At 34.4% G+C, this 21,849-nt stretch overlaps 1 protein-coding gene across 7 annotated transcripts in view; it reads left to right on the top strand.

Annotated features, from left to right (window-relative positions):
• The window catches only part of LOC111056071, a 40,040-nt gene that overhangs the window by 4,566 nt on the left and 13,625 nt on the right, over positions 1-21,849 (top strand). For 3 of the 7 annotated variants that reach the window (XM_039442282.1, XM_039442254.1, XM_039442289.1), the window contains exon 2: positions 14,643-14,799. The exons of 2 other annotated variants lie outside the window; for them this stretch is intronic. In XM_039442282.1, coding sequence (XP_039298216.1) covers positions 14,677-14,799 — 123 coding nt within the window. In that variant the 5' untranslated portion in view covers positions 14,643-14,676. Of the gene's footprint in view, positions 1-1,733; positions 1,936-14,317; positions 14,340-14,642; positions 14,800-21,849 lie in introns of those variants that run through there. 2 more of the 7 variants (XM_039442273.1, XM_039442264.1) reach the window with 2 other exon arrangements.

Below are 21,849 nucleotides of genomic sequence, written 5' to 3'. Positions count from 1 at the left end.
GCTTCTCCTAACCTTAGCTTCTAACCTAAGCTTCCCCTAACCTTAACTTTTCCTAACCAAAGCTTTTCCTAGCCAAATCTTTTCCTAACCTAAGCTTTTCCTAAACTAAGCTTTTCCTAACCTAAGCTTTTCCCAACCTTAGCTTTTCCCAACCTAAGCTCTTCCCAACCTAAGCTTTTCCTAACCTAAGTTTTTCCTAACCTTAGCTTCTCCTAACCTGAGTTTTTCCTAACTCAAAGCTTTTCCCAACCTAAGCTTTCACTAATCAAAGTTTCCCCTAACCAAAGCTTTTCCTAACCCAAGCTTTTCCTAACCTAAGCTTTCCCTAACCTATGCTTTACCCAACCTTAGCTTCTCCTAACCTTAGCCTCTCCTAACCTAAGCTTTTCCTAACCTAAACTTTTCCTAAACAACGCTTTTCCAACCTAAGCTTTTCCTAACCTTAGCTTCTCCCATCCTGAGCTCTTCCTAACCGTATCTTTCCCTAAGATAAGCTTTTCCTAACCTTAAATTCTCCTAACCTTAGCTTTTCCTAACCTATTTTTTCCCAACCTAAGCTTTCCCCAACTTGTGCTTTTCTTAACCTAAGCATTTCCTAATCGAAGCTTTCCCTAACCAAAGCTTTACCCAACCTAAGCTTTCACAAACCAAAGCTTTCCCCAACCAAAGCTTTCCCTAACCTAAGCTTTTCCTAACCCAACTGTTTTCTAACCTAAGATTCTCCCAAGATAAGACTTCCTAACCAAATCCTTTCTATGCAAAATTTTTCTAATCTAACCTCCCCTAACCAGTTCTCCTAACCTAATCTTTTTCAACCCAAACCTTTGTAACCTAAGTTTTTTATCATCCCCAACCTAACAAAGCCTAACTCAAACTAACAAATGCAGTCCAGCCCAACCATTGAACTCCCCTCTAACCAAGCATAGCCCAACCTAATATAACAAAGCCTTACCAGATAATGACTGAGCAATCCTCAGGCTTGCTCAGTCTTCATCACTCAAGGTTTGATAGTCACATTAAACGTTGGTAGGTAGGGTTTCATCAATAGCATTAGATACATGAGAAAATGTGGTCAGCAGTAATGGTTAGCTCCATATAAAAATATTCTCAACATTTTTTATATTTTCCAGATTTTTTATCAACTTCATCAATATCATTAAATACAGGAAAAAATGTGTTCAACAGTAATGGTTAGCACTTTGATGGAATTAGAATATTTTTTTTACAAATTTGATATATTTGAATTCTAATTCAAAATAATTTTTCCCCATAATTGGAATTTTTTTTGAAAAAATTGAAGATACTGAAAATTATAATTGGAACCGTTTCAAGGGTAAGTTAGCCTGTGGTACTTTTCTGTAAGTTGTATAATTCTGAATGATTGAATAAATAAATAAACTTCAATTATTAATTCCTAAATGAGACTTCACAAATTAATTACCCATTGGGATAACCAATTTTTTCAAAAAAAAGTATTCTAATTATGGGAAAAAATGTAGATTGAATTAGAATTTAAATATATCGAATTGAAGTTTGTAAAACAATAATAATAAAAAAAAACAATAAAATGAATATTGAACTCTTGAATCAATAATCAAACAAATTGAAATCGGAATCTTTCTTATCAGCAATTTCAAAAACCGATGACAACTCTATTTAGCATGCTTCAAATTTGTGACCTTTAGAGAATATAGCAGCAACTCTATAACTCTACAACTCTATGGTGCTAGTAAAAACATGATAGGATATAGGTTAGACAAAATTCAATATTTGCTATTAATATTAATAATATTAAATTTTATCGATTAAAATTGTTATTCAGTTACCGACACATATTTTTTATTGTTATTTCATTAAAAAAAATTGAGTCCCATATCTTTAATATTAGTTGATACAAATAATTATAATTTAGAATAGTCCTTTCTTCAAAATAAGGTTAGTTTTGAAACAGCTATTTCTAATATTAAAATTGGATCAAATGGTATAAAAATATGCTAGCATGCTTTATTTTGTCTTCCTCTTTCATTAAAAAAAAAATGAGTTGATATCTTCAATAATAACTGAGATAACAGGGGGAGCTCACCGGCTAGAGCTTGGCCGAGCTCTGTGACTCATTTTCATGAAATGGCGCTTTTGTGTCCCCGGGACCCAAGGGTCACGACTGACGTTACTTTTTCATTACTTTTAAATGTACATTTTTGTGCAATAATGATTAGATTCAAGTGTAGCAATCAATATGTACGTTTTGAACAGAGACTTCTGAGAATGTACCGTACAAATTAACTTCTAGATTTTGAATTCAATGACATTAGTGATGCTGGATATAAATTCATAGTGCAAGAATACTGACCTTGAGTAGGATGATTGTGAAACCAATGAACTTGATGTAATCCCAAGGATACCAAACCTCCCCTTAAAGTGGGCTAGGCCTATTATATATGACCTTATAAATCTTTCATTTTTTAATAGTGTTTCATGTAGGTTTTATGATTTATGTAATCCTATCCATCACTTAAATTTTATAAGTTTTGAGGTTAGGGTAAAATCTACCATAACAGTGAACTATGACCTTTCAATTTTTCCTATCTTTTTAGTAGTTTTCCATGTAAGATCTACCATAGCATTCATCACTATAATTTTTGTTCACTTTATATAAAATAATAACCAAATGTTACTTCTTACCACCCTAAAAATGCAAGGATTCATTAATTCATTTTTAAAATTACAATGAAGTTTTTTTTCTTTACATAAGTGCTCGTTGCGTTCATTATTAACCCTTGGACATATAAGAATCATAAAATAACATTAGCCTATATCTTGAAATATTCAATATTGAAGAAGTGGGTCCCCTAGACCCAAGGATCGACTAACCTCAGAAAAGAGTAGGTTCAAGAGTAGAAGGTTGAGCTAATATTACTCATGTAACTTATAGGAGTTGACCTTCCTCGACACGCATGGGTTGCATTAAACCTTATCAGAACAATGTACGGTAGATGTAAAGCATCTCTTTTCAAATGTGACTTTATAGACTCTCCAGGGTGTGATTGTGGAGCTCCATTGCAGACAATGAAATACATTGTCTATGAATGTGACAGATGTGTCTACCTGGGTGACAGTAATGACTTTACTGTAGTAATCCCTCAGGCGATCCAATACATTTTAAATTTGGACGTGCACTTGTAAACAGTGCAAAATTACAAGGACTTACGAATAATAAAATGTCATATATATATATATATATATATATATATATATATATATATATATATATATATAATATATATATATATATATGTTTATTCGACAGAGGCTGGCTCAAACAGCACTCTGGTTTGTGGACTGTATCAATAATTACATCGAGAAGTTTTGGGTTGTCTGGCGTCGGGTAGCAAGTTGAACAATTGAAATGGCTAAGTGCACAATAACATAGGCCTACCTTCATGTCCAAAACCTCCTTGCTTCCAGGATCCCGGGTCCAGATCACGATACGAGATGAGACAACACTTGTAATAAATCACAATAAATGATCAATAGATCACTTTGCAAAAATCGACATTACGAGAAGTGAGCTGTTCGATTGGCTGTCAATCGGCAACTGGCCGCGATTATGCTATACGCATCACCCCTTAATTGCCCCCTCCACCACACAACGCCAGACAATAAAGGGGAACATTCATAACATCCGAACATTCCACCCACCTTGGAAGAACTTCCAATAACAAAAAACAAAAACCACCTATAATGAACCCTACTAGGGAAACTAGGAAAAAGAAGGAGAATATCTTCACTCCTCAGGGGCCCTTGAGGAGACTTATAAAAAGGGAGTAGGAGGCCCACGGAAAGGAGAGGATGGGACGAGAAATGATGACTATATACAACCAATATAGATAAAAACAAGAAACAAAGCAACTTGGGAACCTTTCCCACATATAAAATGAGAAACAAAAAAAACTAACCACTAAACTTATTGAAGTTCCCTTCAATAAGGCCTAATCTTCATCAATAGGGAGGAGACATACCCTATTGACAGCCCTAGTTAGACTTCCCTTTGCAGTCTGTACCTCCACCACTCTCACAACTCCATCCTGTCCAGGGAGTATCTTTGTTATTCGACCAAGCCTCCAGTGAAGAGGGAGTAGGTTACTTTCCTGTAAGAGAGCCATACGTCCAATGTTAACATTACTATGTTTTCTGTACAATTTTGTTTGGGTTTGCAAGCTAGATACATACTCCAATCACCAACATTTCCAGAATGAGGATACAAGTCTTTTGAGTAAACTCCATCGATTTCTCAAGTTTACCGATTGAATTGATTCCTCTGAGTCTTTATTCTGTGTTGCTAGAGTAATTTTTCTTGCTTCCAATTCAATCTGTTTGGAATTTTCATCATCATTACCGTGGATTTGGTGTGGCCAGCACTCCAGTGGTTTGTCTAACCAATCAGAACCATTCCACCACGGAGAATTACCAATTAATTCATTGAGCAATAGTCCTCGACTAGCACAATCAGCTGGATTACATTCGGTTGACACATATCTGAATTGCTCTGTAGACAGGTGTTCCTGTACTTGACTTACACGATTTGCCACAAACCTAGGCCAACGATGAGGTGAAGACCGAATCCAACTCACTGCCACAGTTGAATAAGTCCAAGCTGCCATATAATCTATGTTTATAATTTTTGAAAGCACTTCTTGAACTTCATGTAATAATCTACCTACTAGGACAACCACACAAAGCTCCCATCTCTTCACTACCTCCACGGATGCTATATCATCCCAGTCACATCCCAATTGCCATAGACATTGAATTATACTCTTGAAGGTAAGCATGAAAGGTGTCAAATATCCTAATGGATCAAAAATTTGTGCTAAAGTTGATAAAACATTTCGTTTTGTAGCTAGACTGGATGGAACCTTCACCCTGTAGAAGAGATAGTAACCAATTGGATTCGATTGAAAGCCAAGAATTTTAATGGTTTTATCAGACTCCAAAGTGAAATATTTTGCATCAATAGCACAATGCTCTGGAGGGAGATTTGATAGAATGGTAGAATGATTGCTGGCCCACTTTAGCAATTCAAATTTCCCTTTGCTTAACAATTCAGTAAGCTGCAGTTGCTTGGTACTGATTGATAGCTGACTTGATAGCTGCATTGATGATACTGATGTAACCATATCATCCATGTAAGTAGAAAACCGTAAGGCTTCAGAAGCCACAGGGAACATTTTTTCTTCATCTTCATTAAACTGATGCATAGTAAATATGGCAAGAAATGGCAATGATGATACACCATATGACATAGTTGTTAGAGTATACTCTTTCATTTCTTCTCCCTTTTCGGATTTTGTCCATTTTATTTCAACATTATCCTGTCTATCATCATCTAACTCTTCCAAATTTCGTTTCTCCCTATCAAAAACATCTTCTCCAATTTCCCTTTTCGGTATGGGTCTTCCCATTGGTTTGATTTCATGTGGACTATGAATCACTTTTAACTCTTTCCTTAAATTACCGTTGATCAGTAAATAACTGTTGAAGGCTATACCTTGTTTACCTGGAACTTCTTCTAAATTATTTCCCAATTCTTCTTCTGGAATCATGGAAACATTTTCTCCGACATTAGTTTTACCTTCAAGATATCCCGATATCTCCCTCATATTTGTTTCCTTGGATGGTAATTCTACAATGTATCTACCAGTATTCAAACGACAAACAGTTGATTTGTATATCTCCTCACAAGCCATTTCACTTTCTAATATTTTTTTTGTCCTCGGTGGCTCTTCTACGACCCAAAATCGCTTCACCAACTCTTCGGAATTAGCATTGGAATACATGCACAGATTATTTGAGATAGTAGAACTCTCCTCTGATACCTTACCCATCAGGCAGTAGCCCCATACAGTTTCTAGGGCAGATGGTGTACCTGCTGGACCAATCACCTTTCTTCCAGTCAGAATGAAGGGGAAATATTCAGCACCCAATAAAATATCAACCTCCTCTGAAAGGAAAATTTCAGAATCTGCTAGCTCCAGTCCTTCAATATGTGCCCAGTACGCATTTTTTATCTGATTTGTAGCTGCTATTTTGTTGACTCCCGATGCGGTAATTTTTAATAAAGGGGAGTTTGGTATTTCAAATTCACAGTTAGTAATTTCATCTGTCACTTCCAGTTTAGTATCAGATAATCCATAGATTGGCAAACTATGTGTTTTCTGTACCACTAAACCCAGTTTTTTCATGCATCGCCTTGTAATGAATGACTCGGTGCTTGCACTATCTAATAATACTTTGAACTTATGATAATTGCCTTGATTACCTCGAACTCCCAATTTAAAAGTTGGTAACAATACTAAGAAACTATTTACATTCGAAAATACTTTCTTAGCTGAGTCAGTAACAAATGTTTGATGGCTTTGATCAGCGACGTCGTGCACGTCTACCCTGCTAATTTGCTTATTACCGGCCAATGTGTTGGTGTTTTCAACAGGCGGCTGTCTCGGCTCTAAATGGAGGAGTGAATGATGACGCGAATTACAGTGACTGCATGGCTTCCTTCTTCTACAATCTCTAATAAAGTGCCCTGCCAATAAACAGCATATACACAGTTTCCATTCTTTTACACGTTTTAATCTATCAGACGGTTTGAGATTCAAGAACACTTTACAATTTTCCAGTTCATGAGAATTATTACATTCAATACATTTCAGCTTGTCCGATTTCAATTTAACAATCATAGCTGAAGCTTTGTAATTTCCCATAGTGGGTTTTAATTTCCCAAACTGCTTACGTGAGGAGGCTTCTGACGATGTAGATGACCCCAATAAATCAGTGGATTTGGTAGCCTCTAAAATAACAGCTTCATCATTCAAAAATATTTGGAAGTTTTTCAAATTGGATACTGTTCCATTTCTTAGCAGTCTCTGTCACTTCTCTCTCAATTCTTCAGTCAGTTTTTTACGTAAGACAAATAATAATGGAATCGACCAGTCATTAACTGAATGACCAATTGGTTTTAGTGCTGCAATATACTCAGCTAAATGAGTGATGAATTTTCGTAGCAAGTCTGGTTGCTTATTAACTGCTGGCATATCAAAAATTGCTTGCAAGTATGCATCAGTCAGCTTGTAAGAGTCATTGTAGCAATTCAATAATAATTTCCATGCCTCAGCATAATGATCACTTGTCAATGGGACTACAGAAATGACTGACAGTGCATCGCCTCTCAGTAAAGACCGAAGATACATATGTTTTTGTATGTCAGCAATTTGGCCATTATTATGAACTGTGGCTTCGAATAAATCTTTAAATTGACTCCAAATTTTCAAATCGCCATCAAAAGTCATTAAAGGAAGCTTAGGTAGGGCTACTGACGAGATATTTCCAGTTGTAGGTGAAGAAGCTACATTGGAAGAACTAATATTCAAATTTGTTTGAGTGGATGGTAAGGTTTCGAGAATAGCCTTGACATTGAAAAAAAACTCATCAAATTGGCTCATCAAACTTTCAAGTTCATTTGTTTCCAATCGAGGATTTTGTTTGTTATAGTAGCTCTGCATCTTATCTATTATATCATTGAACTCCACCTGGTGGTGATCGATATGCTCACCCATAACTTTCAATAAATTCTTCATTTTTTTATTTTTCGGATCTTTTTGACAGCTTTGGCAATTTCATTAATCCGTTTTATTTTACGAATTAATGCATCTCTTTGAAACGTCAAATCTTCAATAACACCCATAGTGAGGCGATAACAGTGAGCGCTTGTCGAGAGAGAGAGAGAGTGAGACAAAGAACCAAACAAGAATAAGAGGGAAAACACGAGAGCAGGCGACACAATGAAGTAGTGTAATGAACAATGGCTAGCTTATCTAATCATACAAGCCAAGCCAGCATTTCAACTTATGCTCGGTAGAAATGATCGGCTACAAGGCTAATAATACTGTATCGATACTCTTGGAACAAACAATATCTGCTATTAATAACGAAGTAACGACAATAATCAATGCAAACAACTGCAAGTATCCTTTGAAAAAAGTAACAGTTCCAATTAATGTTACAGCTAGATGACGTATAAGTCTTTCTCTACTTATCGACACAAACTTGCCAGTCCAGCCTTGTGGCACCAATGCAACAATCTTACACAATAAAGCTACGACACAATTATTTACAAAAATATTACTTGTTCTACTCAATTTCCAACTTAAATTGAGCCCACATTTCTTAAGAATACCACAAATAGAGCGTATACTCATCTACAACGACAAAAACAAGCCATATACACAGAAACACCAAGAATAAAATAGGCATAAAAAACGACAAACCTATTAGACAATATTTCAAACTTATGTCCTATTCAAATTCGATTAACAAATCAATTCCAGCCCGGAGGACCAATGTTTATTTGACAGAGGCTGGCTCAAACAGCACTCTGGCTTGTGGACTGTATCAATAATTACATCGAGAAGTTTTGGGTTGTCTGGCGTTGGGTAGCAAGTTGAACAATTAAAATGGCTAAGTGCACAATAACATAGGCCTACCTTCATGTCCAAATCCTCCTTGCTTCCAGGATCCCGGGTCCAGATCACAATATGAGACAAGACGACACTTGTAATAAATCACAATAAATAATCAATAGATCACTTTGCAAAAATCGAAATCACTAGAAGTGAGCTGTTCGATTGGCTGTCAATCGGCAACTGGCCGCGATTATGCTATATGCATCACCCCTTAATTGCCCCCTCCACCACACAACGCCAGACAATAAAGGGGAACATTCATAACATCCGAACAATATATATATATATATAATATATATATATATATATATATATATATTGTAAGGGGGATTTTTTTCTTACATTATGATAGAAATTCAATGATTGACTCACCTCAGGGCCTCCTTGATGTTTAATTTTGCTCGAATGGCCAGTTGGGTGAGCCAGAACTTAAACCCTTACAAGATGATAATATGAATACTGCTAGCTTGAAATATTCACAGAGACCAGAACAATTGTATCGAATATGCAGCCTATTATTTGTTTGAAGCGATTGGGACAATATTCAATAGGAATATTTGTCTCAACAAAGAAGTTGGCACAAGAAAATTTGTACTATTAAGTCTCATATAATGGATCTCTCTTTTTTAGATAAATTTAACTGCCTGACTTAAAAAACTAGTGGTCACTAAAACTATTACTTATGTGCCCTTTGTCTAATTTTTGTGTGGGAGTGAGATTAACTTTTCTTTTTGCTTTTAGTTCAATTCAACATGTTGGCAGCCTACTAGCTTTACATTCGCGATAGATTATTGAGCAAACTAAATTTAACTTGGATTTTACTTCTTATATCATTTGAGTTTCTACTTCTTTTACCAACTATAATTTACATTTAGAAAAACAGATAAAACATTTAAGAAATAGTTGAGATCAATTAGGTATCACAGTCAGTCAGGAATCGATTAGCACAAGACAAGAACAGAGCATCACCAAAATGTTTCTCGTTTTAACCATCTAGAGTCAGCTGACTTTAGAATTACCAACCAAAGATGATATAACCATTTTATGAATTTGTCATTTTAGTTGTGACGATCATAATATTAAATATTTTTCTAGCCCATTAAGTTCACAAATTGCCTTTCAATTAACAAATATCATTATTATTACTTTCCAATTGGTCACTCTAAATCGATTCATGATGTCATCAAGTTGACGGCCTCTGGCAGCATATTCAAACTATTGTTTATCAGCTAATGGCTCATCCTTTCTGAACTGTATCCTTACATAAGTCCTCCAAATTGATGAAACTTGGATATCAAGTTTCTATCAATTTCATCTCCAGAAAAACAACAGTTCAGTGATACAATTTCACACATTAACACAATCGTTCCTCCAATAAATACTCTCAAGTCCTCACTGAATTGTACTTTTAAATCTTATGCTGCAAAAATGCATGATTTTTAGGGGTACATTTGACCTGGACAAGTCATATCTTAATCCAAGAGAATGCAAGTGGGACTTACTCTCCACTATGCAAGAAATAGTGTGTTGGAATTCAATCAATCAATCGCATTAGCGGTTATTCCGCAAAAATTACAATATAAACGGTCCATGCTGTAATAAAATAATAATGATACAAAAAATAACATTGTAAAGATTACGTCATAATAGTGGATATAAGTCCTCCATCTACTTACGAACAATAACAAATACAATTCAATTCAGTGATTATGAGGTATTTTACAATAATGATTTAAAGACATTCTAAAGCTTTCTCAGGTGCAACAATTTTAGTGGACGAGATAACAGACGTTTGACTAGATAGGTAACAGATAAGATGACAGATTAGATAATATTACTGACTTGGAAAATAATAATTTTTGGTTCTATAGTGGTGTACAACTTGTTCAGGCTAATTCATATATGCTCAATAAATAATTTCAACAAATAATAATAGAAGTCTTATGCTTTTGTATCCCTCAATTCTTCATTGCTGATGGCGTGACCTTGATCTATAATAATTCAATTAAGTTGTTCTCATTCGTTTCTTGACAACATTCAATTTTGACATTAAACATGCTAATTTATTTTATATGGTTGATGCTGTATTTTCATGCTAAATTTGTTAAATAGCTCATGTGCATAATATAATATAAATAGTCACGCTAATTGACTAGTATAAATATGCGCTTATAACATTGATAATAAATATTTGAACAATATAACAATTTGCTAAATAAAAAATTTTCAACCATAATAACATAACATTCTTCTTCTTCTTCTTTTGGTTCCTTCTCCTATCGGAGGTTGGAAATCATCACGGCAATTTTCACTTTATTGATTGCAGCCTTGAATAGTTCCCTTGAGTTGCAGCCATACCATTCTTTTAAATTACGCAGCCAGGATATCAAGTGTGCTGTCATTCATGAGCTTCAACAATTCCACAGGAATTTCATCCGGACCCACAGCCTTTCTCCCCTTAGATCTTTTAATAGCATACTCTACTTCACTTTTAAGAATGTCTGGTCCTGTTCCTTCTGTATGAACCTCATTTACTATTGATCTATTATCATTAAACAACTCTTCTATATATTCAGTCCATCTCTTCATCTTCTCATTTATGTCAGCAATTATTTTACAATTTTTATCCTTAAGAACAGACACTCTTGTCTTTCTTCCACCAGTCATAGCTTGAATCTTTTTATGCATATTAAAACTGTCAAACTTACTTTCACATTCCTCTATCTCTTTACAGTTCTCCAAAACCCATTCTTCTTTGGCCTCCTTAATATTTCTCTTAATTAGTTGATTCACTTCTCTATACTTTCTCTCATTCTTACCTTTATAATTTCGTCTCTCCTCGATCAGATTGAGTATTGCATCCGTCATCCATTCCTTCTTTTCCACCATTTCGGAGATAATGTGTCCTTACCAGCTCTAAACAATGCATCCTTTATGTTACTCCACTTGTCATTGACATTTTCAATGGCCTTAATATCATTTTTTACAACTTCAAGATTATGATTGACTTTCTCTTTTGCATCATTCATTACTGAAAATTCATTTAAACGTGTTTCCATCACACATTTCATACTCTTACGTTTTAGCCTCTTTAGCTTTACATTCACCACTGCAACAACTGGATTATGATCAGATCCTATGTCTGCCCCAGGGTAAGTTTTAGTTGATGTGACTGAATTCTTGAATCTTCCCCTGATCATTATTTATAGTCTATTTGATTTCTGACAATATTGGACTCTATCTTGGGGTGATTTCCATGTATATAGTCTGCGATTTGGCATTTCAAACATTGTATTCATTATTACAAAATCCTCACTCTGACAAAATTCTACCAAACGTTCCCCACGCTCATTCCGTAAACCCAGACCATACTCACCAGTAGCCTACATCCATCTGTCTTCAACTTACCAACTTTTGCATTGAAATCCCCCATTATCATGGTGACCTCTTCCTTTTTGGTAGACTTTAATACCTCTCCCAGTTGTTGATAGAAATCTTCAATTTCATCATCTTCTTTATCTGCAGTTGGCCCATAAGCTTGGATAATATTAATCTTTCCCTTACATGACTCTATTTGCAACATTACAATCTGGTCAGAATATGGAACAAAACTTGTCACTGATTTATTGACCTGCTTATCTACTATAATACCAACGCCATACCTGTGTGCATTGTCATCATTTCCAGAATAATATAATATATTATTTTTACAAGCACACCTACCAGAGCCTGGCCATTGAACGTCACTGACCTCAAGTACATCCACTCTCAGTCTTTCCATCTCTATTATCACATTATCAAGCTTCCCTGCCGCATACAAACTCCTTACATTCCACGTAGCAACTCTCATTGATGCTACACTCTTCACAACATTGTTCGCTGCCGTTCCCCCCGGAGATCCGAATGGGGAGGGAACTTATTACTCCAGAAAATTTAGTATTGAACACTGCCATGATGAGTTCTACAAAGGACACCCAAATGGGTCTTTAATACAGTGGTTTCCCGTTGCCTTCTGTATCCTTATGCCGTTGATCAAATATGATTCCTCCGCCTTTAAGAGCAATTTATTACTCTATGGACAAAAGAGTGCCCAGATTTCTTCAGTCTCCTCCACCCGAAGCTGTTGGACTGCAAGAAACGGATAATTTATACCGACAATCATTCGGTTGTAGTCGCTCAATCTGAGACAGGCACTACATGTGCTAGTTTTGGTCCGCCCTGGTTATTTTATTTCTCCAGTACCTGCCATATCTGGTGAGCGTTCCCCTATCCACCACCTGGGGAGGCGCCTGGTAGGAGACTAGAACATAACATTGATTACACATAATTTATAACAGATAACAGTAATATGTATGGTAACTATAAGATTAGACTTTTTTTTATTTAATTTTTCAAGTGTTAAATTTCTTCAAGAGGATGCAATTTTATTTTGTTTATCTTTTTAAATTATCCCTAAGGGATTTTTTTCCTCAACGGAATGTGCCTGTTACATTTTTAGGCCTGAACAATTCTCTTATCTTTGAAGAAATATTGTTTCAGTTACAAATTTTTATTATTGTTGTACATTCAACATATAACATATATCTTTTAAAACAATCAAGCATAACATTAATAATGACAATAATATTCTTGTTCCTGCCTTTGGCCTGTAACTAATAACTTATATTCTATCATATTCATATAATCAAAGTAACATTTGTTTCAAGATTAGGCCCTAAGTGTCTTTCTTTTGAGTTTATGTTCTTGTAGCAATTTGCCGTCAGTTGTTGCCGGCTTGTCAGCATGGATTTTGGAATTTTTGAAGAAATTAATGAATTGTGCTCCATTTGAGCAGCCGTAGTGAAGTTAGCTTGTGTGACTTCACTCAAATTGTCGGCATGATTACGAGTGGTATCACATTTTTCATGCTGCAATTCTACTTGAGACTCACCTTCACTGCAACCAATTTTATCAATCCCCAGCTCCAGCTTATCAGACATCTTCTTCATGTTACATTGAAAATTTTTAAAACTTAAATAAATAAATTAGAAATATCTCATAAGTTACATTATATATATATATTATATATATATATATATTATATATATATATAATATATATATATATTATATATATATATAGAAATATATATATCAGAAGATGTCTGATAAGCTGGAGCTGGGGATTGATAAAATTGGTTGCAGTGAAGGTGAGTCGAGATTGAAAATATTGGAAAATATAAAATCTCAATGATGAAATCTCAATCTTATAATGAAAATATCAAGATTGTAAGATTTAGTAGATAGGTAACAGACAATAAACTTAAATAAATAAATTAGAAATATCTAATTATATTCAATAATAAACCCAGACCATACTCACCAGTACATCCATCTGTCTTCAACTCACCAACTTTTGCATTGAAATCCCCCATTATCATGGTGACCTATCAAAACGTGACTTCACTCAAATTTTCAATCTGAAAACATAACATTGATAGTGAACCACTTTGACACTGGTTCCTTTATTTTATTTCTAAAATATCTCATAAGTTACATTATATATATATATATATATATATATATATATATATATATATATATATATTATATATATATATATAATGTAACTTATGAGATATTTCTAATTTATTTATTTAAGTTTATTGTCTGTTACCTATCTACTAAATCTTACAATCTTGATATTTTTGTAGTTTGGACTCTTGCAATTAAATGTTTTGCAATAACTTCACACAATGTACGGTAGTTTTACAACAAATAAATAACTAAAACTCATAGCCTATCCTTATTTTGTTTCAGCAATACTTCAATAATTGAACTGGTATGTGATTCATACGACTTCAAGTTTTTTTATTTCTCTCCCGTTTCATAAAAGATCTTATTTTTTGTTACCCATGTCAACTTAGGCCACATCGTAATATTTGACTTCATGGTTCATGTTTGAAAAAGCATCTTTTTGTTACTTTGAAGTAAACCTACGTTACGGTAACTTACCGCAGTTCCTTTCAGTCTATCATCTAAAAATGGGCATAAGTTGTTATTCATTTAACAAATAGAAATAATGTAAGCCTAGTTTACCGACTTGTCAACTTTCTCCTGTTTTAATTTATGACAACGATTCCAGAGACACATAGAACTTCAAAAGTCATCTGTCCAGTATGGAATGTTCGTCAAAGCCTTTCAATGATGATTCTAAAGACGACAAACTCGAGGAGATTGATAAAGATTTGATTCCTCAAGTATTGGAAATACTCAAGCAACAATTTCCAAGATCAATTCATGTAAGTTTCAAATATTTGTACGGTGATCCAAATTCAAGGTTCAATAAAAGCATTTATCATGTCATCAGTTTTTAGGTTCATGATTCACGCAGTATCTTTTATGACTGCTATTCTGCTACTGTACTGATAATATTGAAATAAATGACAGAAGGAAATTCGTTGAGCAAAACTGTCAAAAAACTGTGTCCAGACCGCTCAACGAATTCCCTTTTGCTATTTAATTAATCGTTCAATATTTGCAGTAGCACAATAGTACAATTCCTTGGTTGTATTTATATAGCTTTCATTAGATATTCGAAATAATGATTATTTTATAATACTAGCTAGCAGGTTTGCGTCCCTCGTTTCATCCATCTAGCCCCGGATGAATCATCCAGAAATGAGAACAGCATACTTGTTTCACTCGAGTGCATTCTCCATTTTTAAGCATGCTTCCTCTCATCAAATATAGTCAAATACGTCTTCCGTAAATAGACTATTCAATCACTAGTTGACTGAGACTGGTTACCTTCTGCATTCAGGAACACCTAATGCATATCAAGGTGGCTAATTGGGAGGAGCTTCTATTGTTTAGAAGATTTTTTATTATGACTTTGCTGGTCTGTGATGCCATACAAGTGAATTGAGTTTTGACACAATCCATCCGGGAAAGCCTGGTCTTTGATCATGATATTGGATATTTACTTGGAAATTACGCCAAATATACACCCAAAATCGGCGTTTTTCCTGCGTTCATTTGCGTTTTCTCAGCTTTATCAAGAGCAATTATTGAACAGATAATTTTGAATTTTAGCCTAGTTCAGATTTCTAGCTAGGCTATGAAAATTGTGTGTCAGAAGGGCGTAACATTTTGCAGAAGATACGCCCAAAATCGGCGCTTTTCTCAGTTTTATGAAAAGTGATTGACAGAAAAGTTTAGATCTGAGGTTCTACAGAGGTTTAGCTAGAGTAGAGTCTAGTGTGGATATTGTGTAGAGAGAGCATCAAGATTCTACCAAAGGGCTTTCAGGAGTGACTGAACTTGAAAATCTAAACTTAATACACAAGTTCTGTTTGGGTAATGGGGTGCTACTTTTGAGAGTTCCTTTTTACAGTTTTTCAACGCATTCTGATAGATTTTTCAAGTACCGGTAGATTAAAACTTGAAAGAGAAAAATGAATAGTTTGAAAGTTTTGTATATTATTCGTTCTTCGACATTTACTCAGAAATTTTTTCAACTCTAATACATAGATGATATTAACTTTTTCGAGAACTGATTAATGGGAAATGTTCATATTCGGTACAGAGGCTCAGCTAGGGTCTAATAATTTTTTTAAGGAATAGCTACAATACTTCGCCACTGATAAGATCAAAATCAGATTTCTCCAGAATTTTTCCTGCATATTCTCAGTCAACTAGTGATTGAATAGTCTATTTACGGAAATAGTGAATGATTTAATAGAATCAACAGTTTGCAATTGAATAATAACATTTTCTCGAATTCCGAGCTTATTTTCAATTTTAGGTGAAAATGTTACTGAACATTAATTGTACAGTTCTTCATGCTCAATCTTTTCCGCTAGAAATTTTTTTGTTTAAATTGTATCTGAAGCCTGATAATCGGGAATCTAAAATCGAACTTTGCATAGATGGGGCGGAGCTCCTGAAATTTTTACAGATATAGGACTTATGGCAAATGATAGAGCTTATCAATGAATATATTAGGTATCAATTTGATCAAAATCGTTGGAGCCGTTTTTGAGAAAATCGCGAAAACCCCTGTTTTTGACAACATTTTCGCCGTCATCTTGTATTGCACACACACACACACCACACACACACACACACACACACACACATACACACACACACACACACACACACACACACACACACACACACACACACACACACACACACACACACACACACACACACACACACACACACACACACACACACACATACAGACCAATACCCAAAATACTTTTTTGGACTCAGGGGATCTTGAAACGTATAGACATTTGTATACTGGGGTACCTTAATTTTTTCGGAAAGCAATACTTTCCTTACCTATGGTAATAGGGCAAGGAAAGTAAAAAGACTTAATATTTTCAGATGATTTAATTTCGTATGGTAGTTGATTGAAGTATTTTGGAGCTACATATTGGAACGATTGCTTGAAAATTGATTTATTGACTTATGGTAAACGAAACATTCTTTGTGTGATTCTTCTAGTATTGTAATATAAATTCTCTGTACCAGTATTGCCAGCTCTGACATAGAATAGCTTTAAGACTTTATATACAAAAAGATGTTGTAGAGCATTTTTAATTACTCTTTCCATGATTAATTCAGTTTTAAAAACTTGGAACATACAATCTTCGGGGACGAAATTTCACTTCACACTTATGTGACAGATGTTGTTCTAACTCTTCTGTAGACTTGGCAGAGGGAAAATCAGGCAGGCACATTAATCATGTTAGATTAGTCTTAACTATGTGTTCATCTATGAAAAGAATCTATTTCCAGTTTATTTTTAGGGATTGTTTTTGCCTTTGAAGACTAATACTGGGCCGCCGTCTCATCGACGCTAGTTGGTCCTTGACTTTGACATTCCTTGTCTACACATGGCAAAACTAAGCATATACCTATGATTCAATGAACATGCACACTCACCCACTCACATATATGCACCACATTTCACAAAAGGAGACATTCTTTAGGAGGAAACAACTATCTAATACTTGTATTTCCTGGAATGAGCTCATAGATTGCACGTCTTTATTGAAAATGAACTTGGTTGATCGATAAATCTTACTTGATGTGATCAATTGATTGATGCATTCAAATGCATTTGCCATCAGCTATCATACTCTGGAGAAGGAGGAGGAGGAGGGGTAGGAGGAGGATGATACTTATTATGGATGGTTATAAATAAATCATTCAAATCGCAGAATCATAAATATATTCAATGATCAATCACAGATATTGTAAAAAAAGTCGAATACAATATGAAAATAGTTATAAAATGCAAATTTCAAATTGAAAAAACTATTGACATATTTTTAAAATGGCAGATGAAAAAGTTCAGAATTATAAGCTGATTAAAAAAATATTCAATCAACTCAATTGGTTAGCCATTAGCCCACACTGTAATCATCATCTTTCCCTCCCTTCATTCTTGATATATGAATTAAATATAGAATATACAAATTATTGAGAGTTTATGCATGCGAAACTACGAATAATAGAGGTCGAAGATAAGCCAGCGCTTGACTTTACTATTAATTATCAACGCCAGTGTAAAGTTGGAAGAACATTATCCAGAACTACATCGAAAATTGACTGTTCTGGATGTAGAATCAATAGTTCTACAGTTCCTTATGAGTTATGACAATAGTTCCATGTAAATATTTGGAACAACAGGATTCAAAAAAATAATGCCCTTCAAGTTCTACAAATTGAACGTATTTTGGTCAGATGAGCACAAAAATATGCTTATAGATCATCGATTATGAAAGTTATATGAAGAGGAGGTCATCGTAGATTCAGAACCAGTAAGTTATAATGAAAAAATTAAATACGGAATTATTTATGGCTAGTTTAAACTCGTAAATCTAGAAAATTCACGTTTTCACCAAATGAATACTGAATTTGAAAATTTGAGAGGTGAGAACCACAGTTCTAGGCAGGGGGAATCACCCTGCCCTGATTACATAACTGTTGAGTTCCAATCGATAGATTCCACAAAAAATTATTCATGGCCATTTTTGAAACTCGGAAATCGAGATAATTCACGTTTTTTATCATAGATTCAACAGGAAAGATCTATTTCAACTTTGCGAATGAATATGATTATAAGAGAAAGTAATATGATTGTAATTCTCTTCTCCATCCTTATTATTAGCAAATCATATATGGACAATATTGTATTATCATCTTGAAATATTCACTCATCTTCTTTGAAGAGGAAAGAAGTTCTTTGTATCCATGTTTGTATTGCTGTTTGGCTTTGAAAGCTGCATTCTTGTTCGAATTACATAAATGAGTCGAAAGTGACCTGCTAAGAGGGAAATGGGTCGCCAAAAACATAGGGTGATGTTATCGGAGGTTCAAACGTATTCCATAACAAAACCTTTTCTAGCTGAAACTCTTTTCGGAAGAAACAGGTGCTTTTTTCACAAGAGGGCTTATTGTCTGTCCAGTCTACAATCTGGAAGGTTTCGAAGGAAAGTGTCGAATATTCATAAAAATAAGAATATCTACAACAATAGCTGACCCTCACACTATAGTACAGTTTCTTCGAATTCTGGGAGTACAGATGGGACTATTGTTTCCCTAGCCAGTTTGCAAACAATTTCTTCAACTGTTCCATTGATAGGGTAGTATTTATTTGTAAGAAGAGGCAACATCAAAGTCGCAGTGATATCAATACATTGAATACTAGAAAGGTATTTTATAATGAACCGGTGGAGGTGTTTTATAAACCAATTTACCTCACACCGGATATCAATCTGTAACCGGTGGAGGTGTTCTATAAACCTCTTCACCTCACACCGGATATCAAATTATGTCGCCGAGAATTTCTTTATACCATGACTTAGTTAATCTTCATGGCACAACGTGGAATATTAATTACAAAGAACTAAAATAAAGTTTAGGTCTTCAAGAACTAAGAACTAACTAAAGTTATTACTTCTTATCCTAACTTCTTATCTTACTTCTTAGACATGAGGTTTGAAAGACACTCTTGCAGTCTATCCCACCGTTGTGCACCAATTTAAACGGCGGAGAGTTTCTCCTCTCCTGTAAAATTTACTGACATTATACTACTATTAAACATCTATTTGAATCTGTGATTAGTTGGGAGCTTACAGTGGATTCGTTCATCCAAATGCACAGATTCTCAGCAATATTTAATCGTCACCTATTTTAGCAACTAATAACTACGAGCCAGGAACTTCAATGAAAAATACTTTAAGAATTTAACCTTAGCTTTAGACCTAATACACAAAAACAACTGCAATAATACACACTCAATTTCACACTACAGTATTACAATTAATTGGCTTCTTATTATATCTAAAGAATTCATTTATTAGATTGGCTTCTTAACACTAATTATATTTCCTATTCAAAGAGCAAAGCGAAGTTCTAGTTTATGGTAGTTTTAAATTGTGAATATTATTCTCGTGGATGTCGATTCTAGAGAGCTATAGTGTATTATCTTGAGTCTTCGACCATGTATAGATGGCCCAATACATCCTATACATTGTCGAAATTTAAATCACCACACTTATGATTGCCGTCTGTCATGGATCAGTAGCCTCTCCACCATAATTTTGTGTATTGCTAAGTATATTAAAGTATTATCGAGTATTATCAAGTGTAGGCTATTAAAGTTTTATAAAGTGTTCTAAATGATAAGATACTGAAGTATTGAAGTAATGATTTTCACAACACATCAACATCATTATCAAACTTGCTTTACTCGGTTGACCCCTTACCCTCCCAACCCATTGATTCAGAAAAAAATTGGCTTCCACACACACTCCCCCCCCATCTATACAAATTTTCGTCAGTCATACTACATCACTAGCTTTTTTGGGACCCCCACACAAGAATTTTATTGATTTTGAGAGAACCCAAGAATTTCAAGAACGCATAGACAACGTGGGGTTAGTAACCCCACGAAACTTCAATTGGAGTGAAACCTAAGTATCTCATAGGCCCTATCCGAAACGATTTCAAGTACAAACTTGGTCAAAAGTAAAAACTTCAGTGAATCATCTTGAATGGAAATCGGTATTCAAAAGTCTTTATTTAATACTCTATATCTTGAAAGTCTTAAAATTTCTCTGTATCTTCAAAAGTCTTACTTTCTCATTTAAAAATTGAAGAAAACTTGAAAAGACAAAGACATCGAAATATTCATATTTAAATCTATTGCAGCAGTCATCATAATATGATTATGAATATGAATTTTAATATTATGTGTAAGCTCTAATTATTAATGTTAATATTCAAAATCTTTCATATAATTATATGTTAATTAATAATCAACTGGAGATTTATTGGAGAATTTGGAATAACAAAAGAAATGCAATTGCGAATTTTTAATTACAAAATCATCATGGAACTTCGTGGAGCATAACCTTGGATTATTGTCATAATAATAGATTGCAACATGTGTTTCATTTCATATAATTGAAAGTCTTCTTCCTCTTGATTTTGAGTAAACATTCCAAATCGATAGAATATCATTCAAAAGGATATTGAAAATACTGATGATGATGTAATCTAAGTCGAAATTATGTTCTATTCGCATACCACATATTGGTTGGTATTTACAATAGGCAAACATCTCAATGCTTCACATTGAAGCTATTGAAAGGAACAAATTGAAATATTGAAATTATTGAGATGAAACCTTTGCCTGTCCCTTTGTGAGGCAGGAGTATTATTTTCTTAGTACGTTTACTATATAATCATATATGATAATGGAAAGCTATATTAAAAACAGCTATAACTCCCTTGTTTTCGGGTATTTTTGAAAATGGGACATACGCTTTAAAGAATTTGGGGTCACTGAATCCAAATCCGAAATCAGAAATCTTCTATCTATATTTTTAAGGAAGTTAGACTTTGAGAAAAAGTGATGAGTCATACTTTGAGCAAACGTCGGCGTAGTTGTTAGATCTGTCGGCTTATTTGTAAGATCCCCATGTGAAAGTACAGGAGAGCTGCAAAATATGATCTTCCGTAATATGATCTTCCAGGAGCGAGGTCTCTGCCGTGTGAAACTGGCCTAAAGCTCTCAATTGTGAATATATTTATTAGTAATTTCAGCTAATGAAGCGCCAGGATATATCAAGTCACAGCATTCATGATCTTTTGGCAGATAATTCTGTAGCTGGCAACTCAGATTTCTACCTTGACTGTCGGCTAATATTAATACATTTCTATGATGAGGATTAGTGTTTGATTCAGTGAGTGCGTTGTCCCTCAGCGTGATTTTATTGAACTGTGATGTGGAGCTGAGCTTTTTTATTTCTTGCTTTAGCATA

Source organism: Nilaparvata lugens, chromosome 1 (assembly GCF_014356525.2).
Source record: "Nilaparvata lugens isolate BPH chromosome 1, ASM1435652v1, whole genome shotgun sequence".
NCBI lineage: Eukaryota > Metazoa > Arthropoda > Insecta > Hemiptera > Delphacidae > Nilaparvata > Nilaparvata lugens.
Note: the sequence above shows the minus strand (reverse complement) of the source record. Positions and strands in the feature narration are given on the sequence as shown.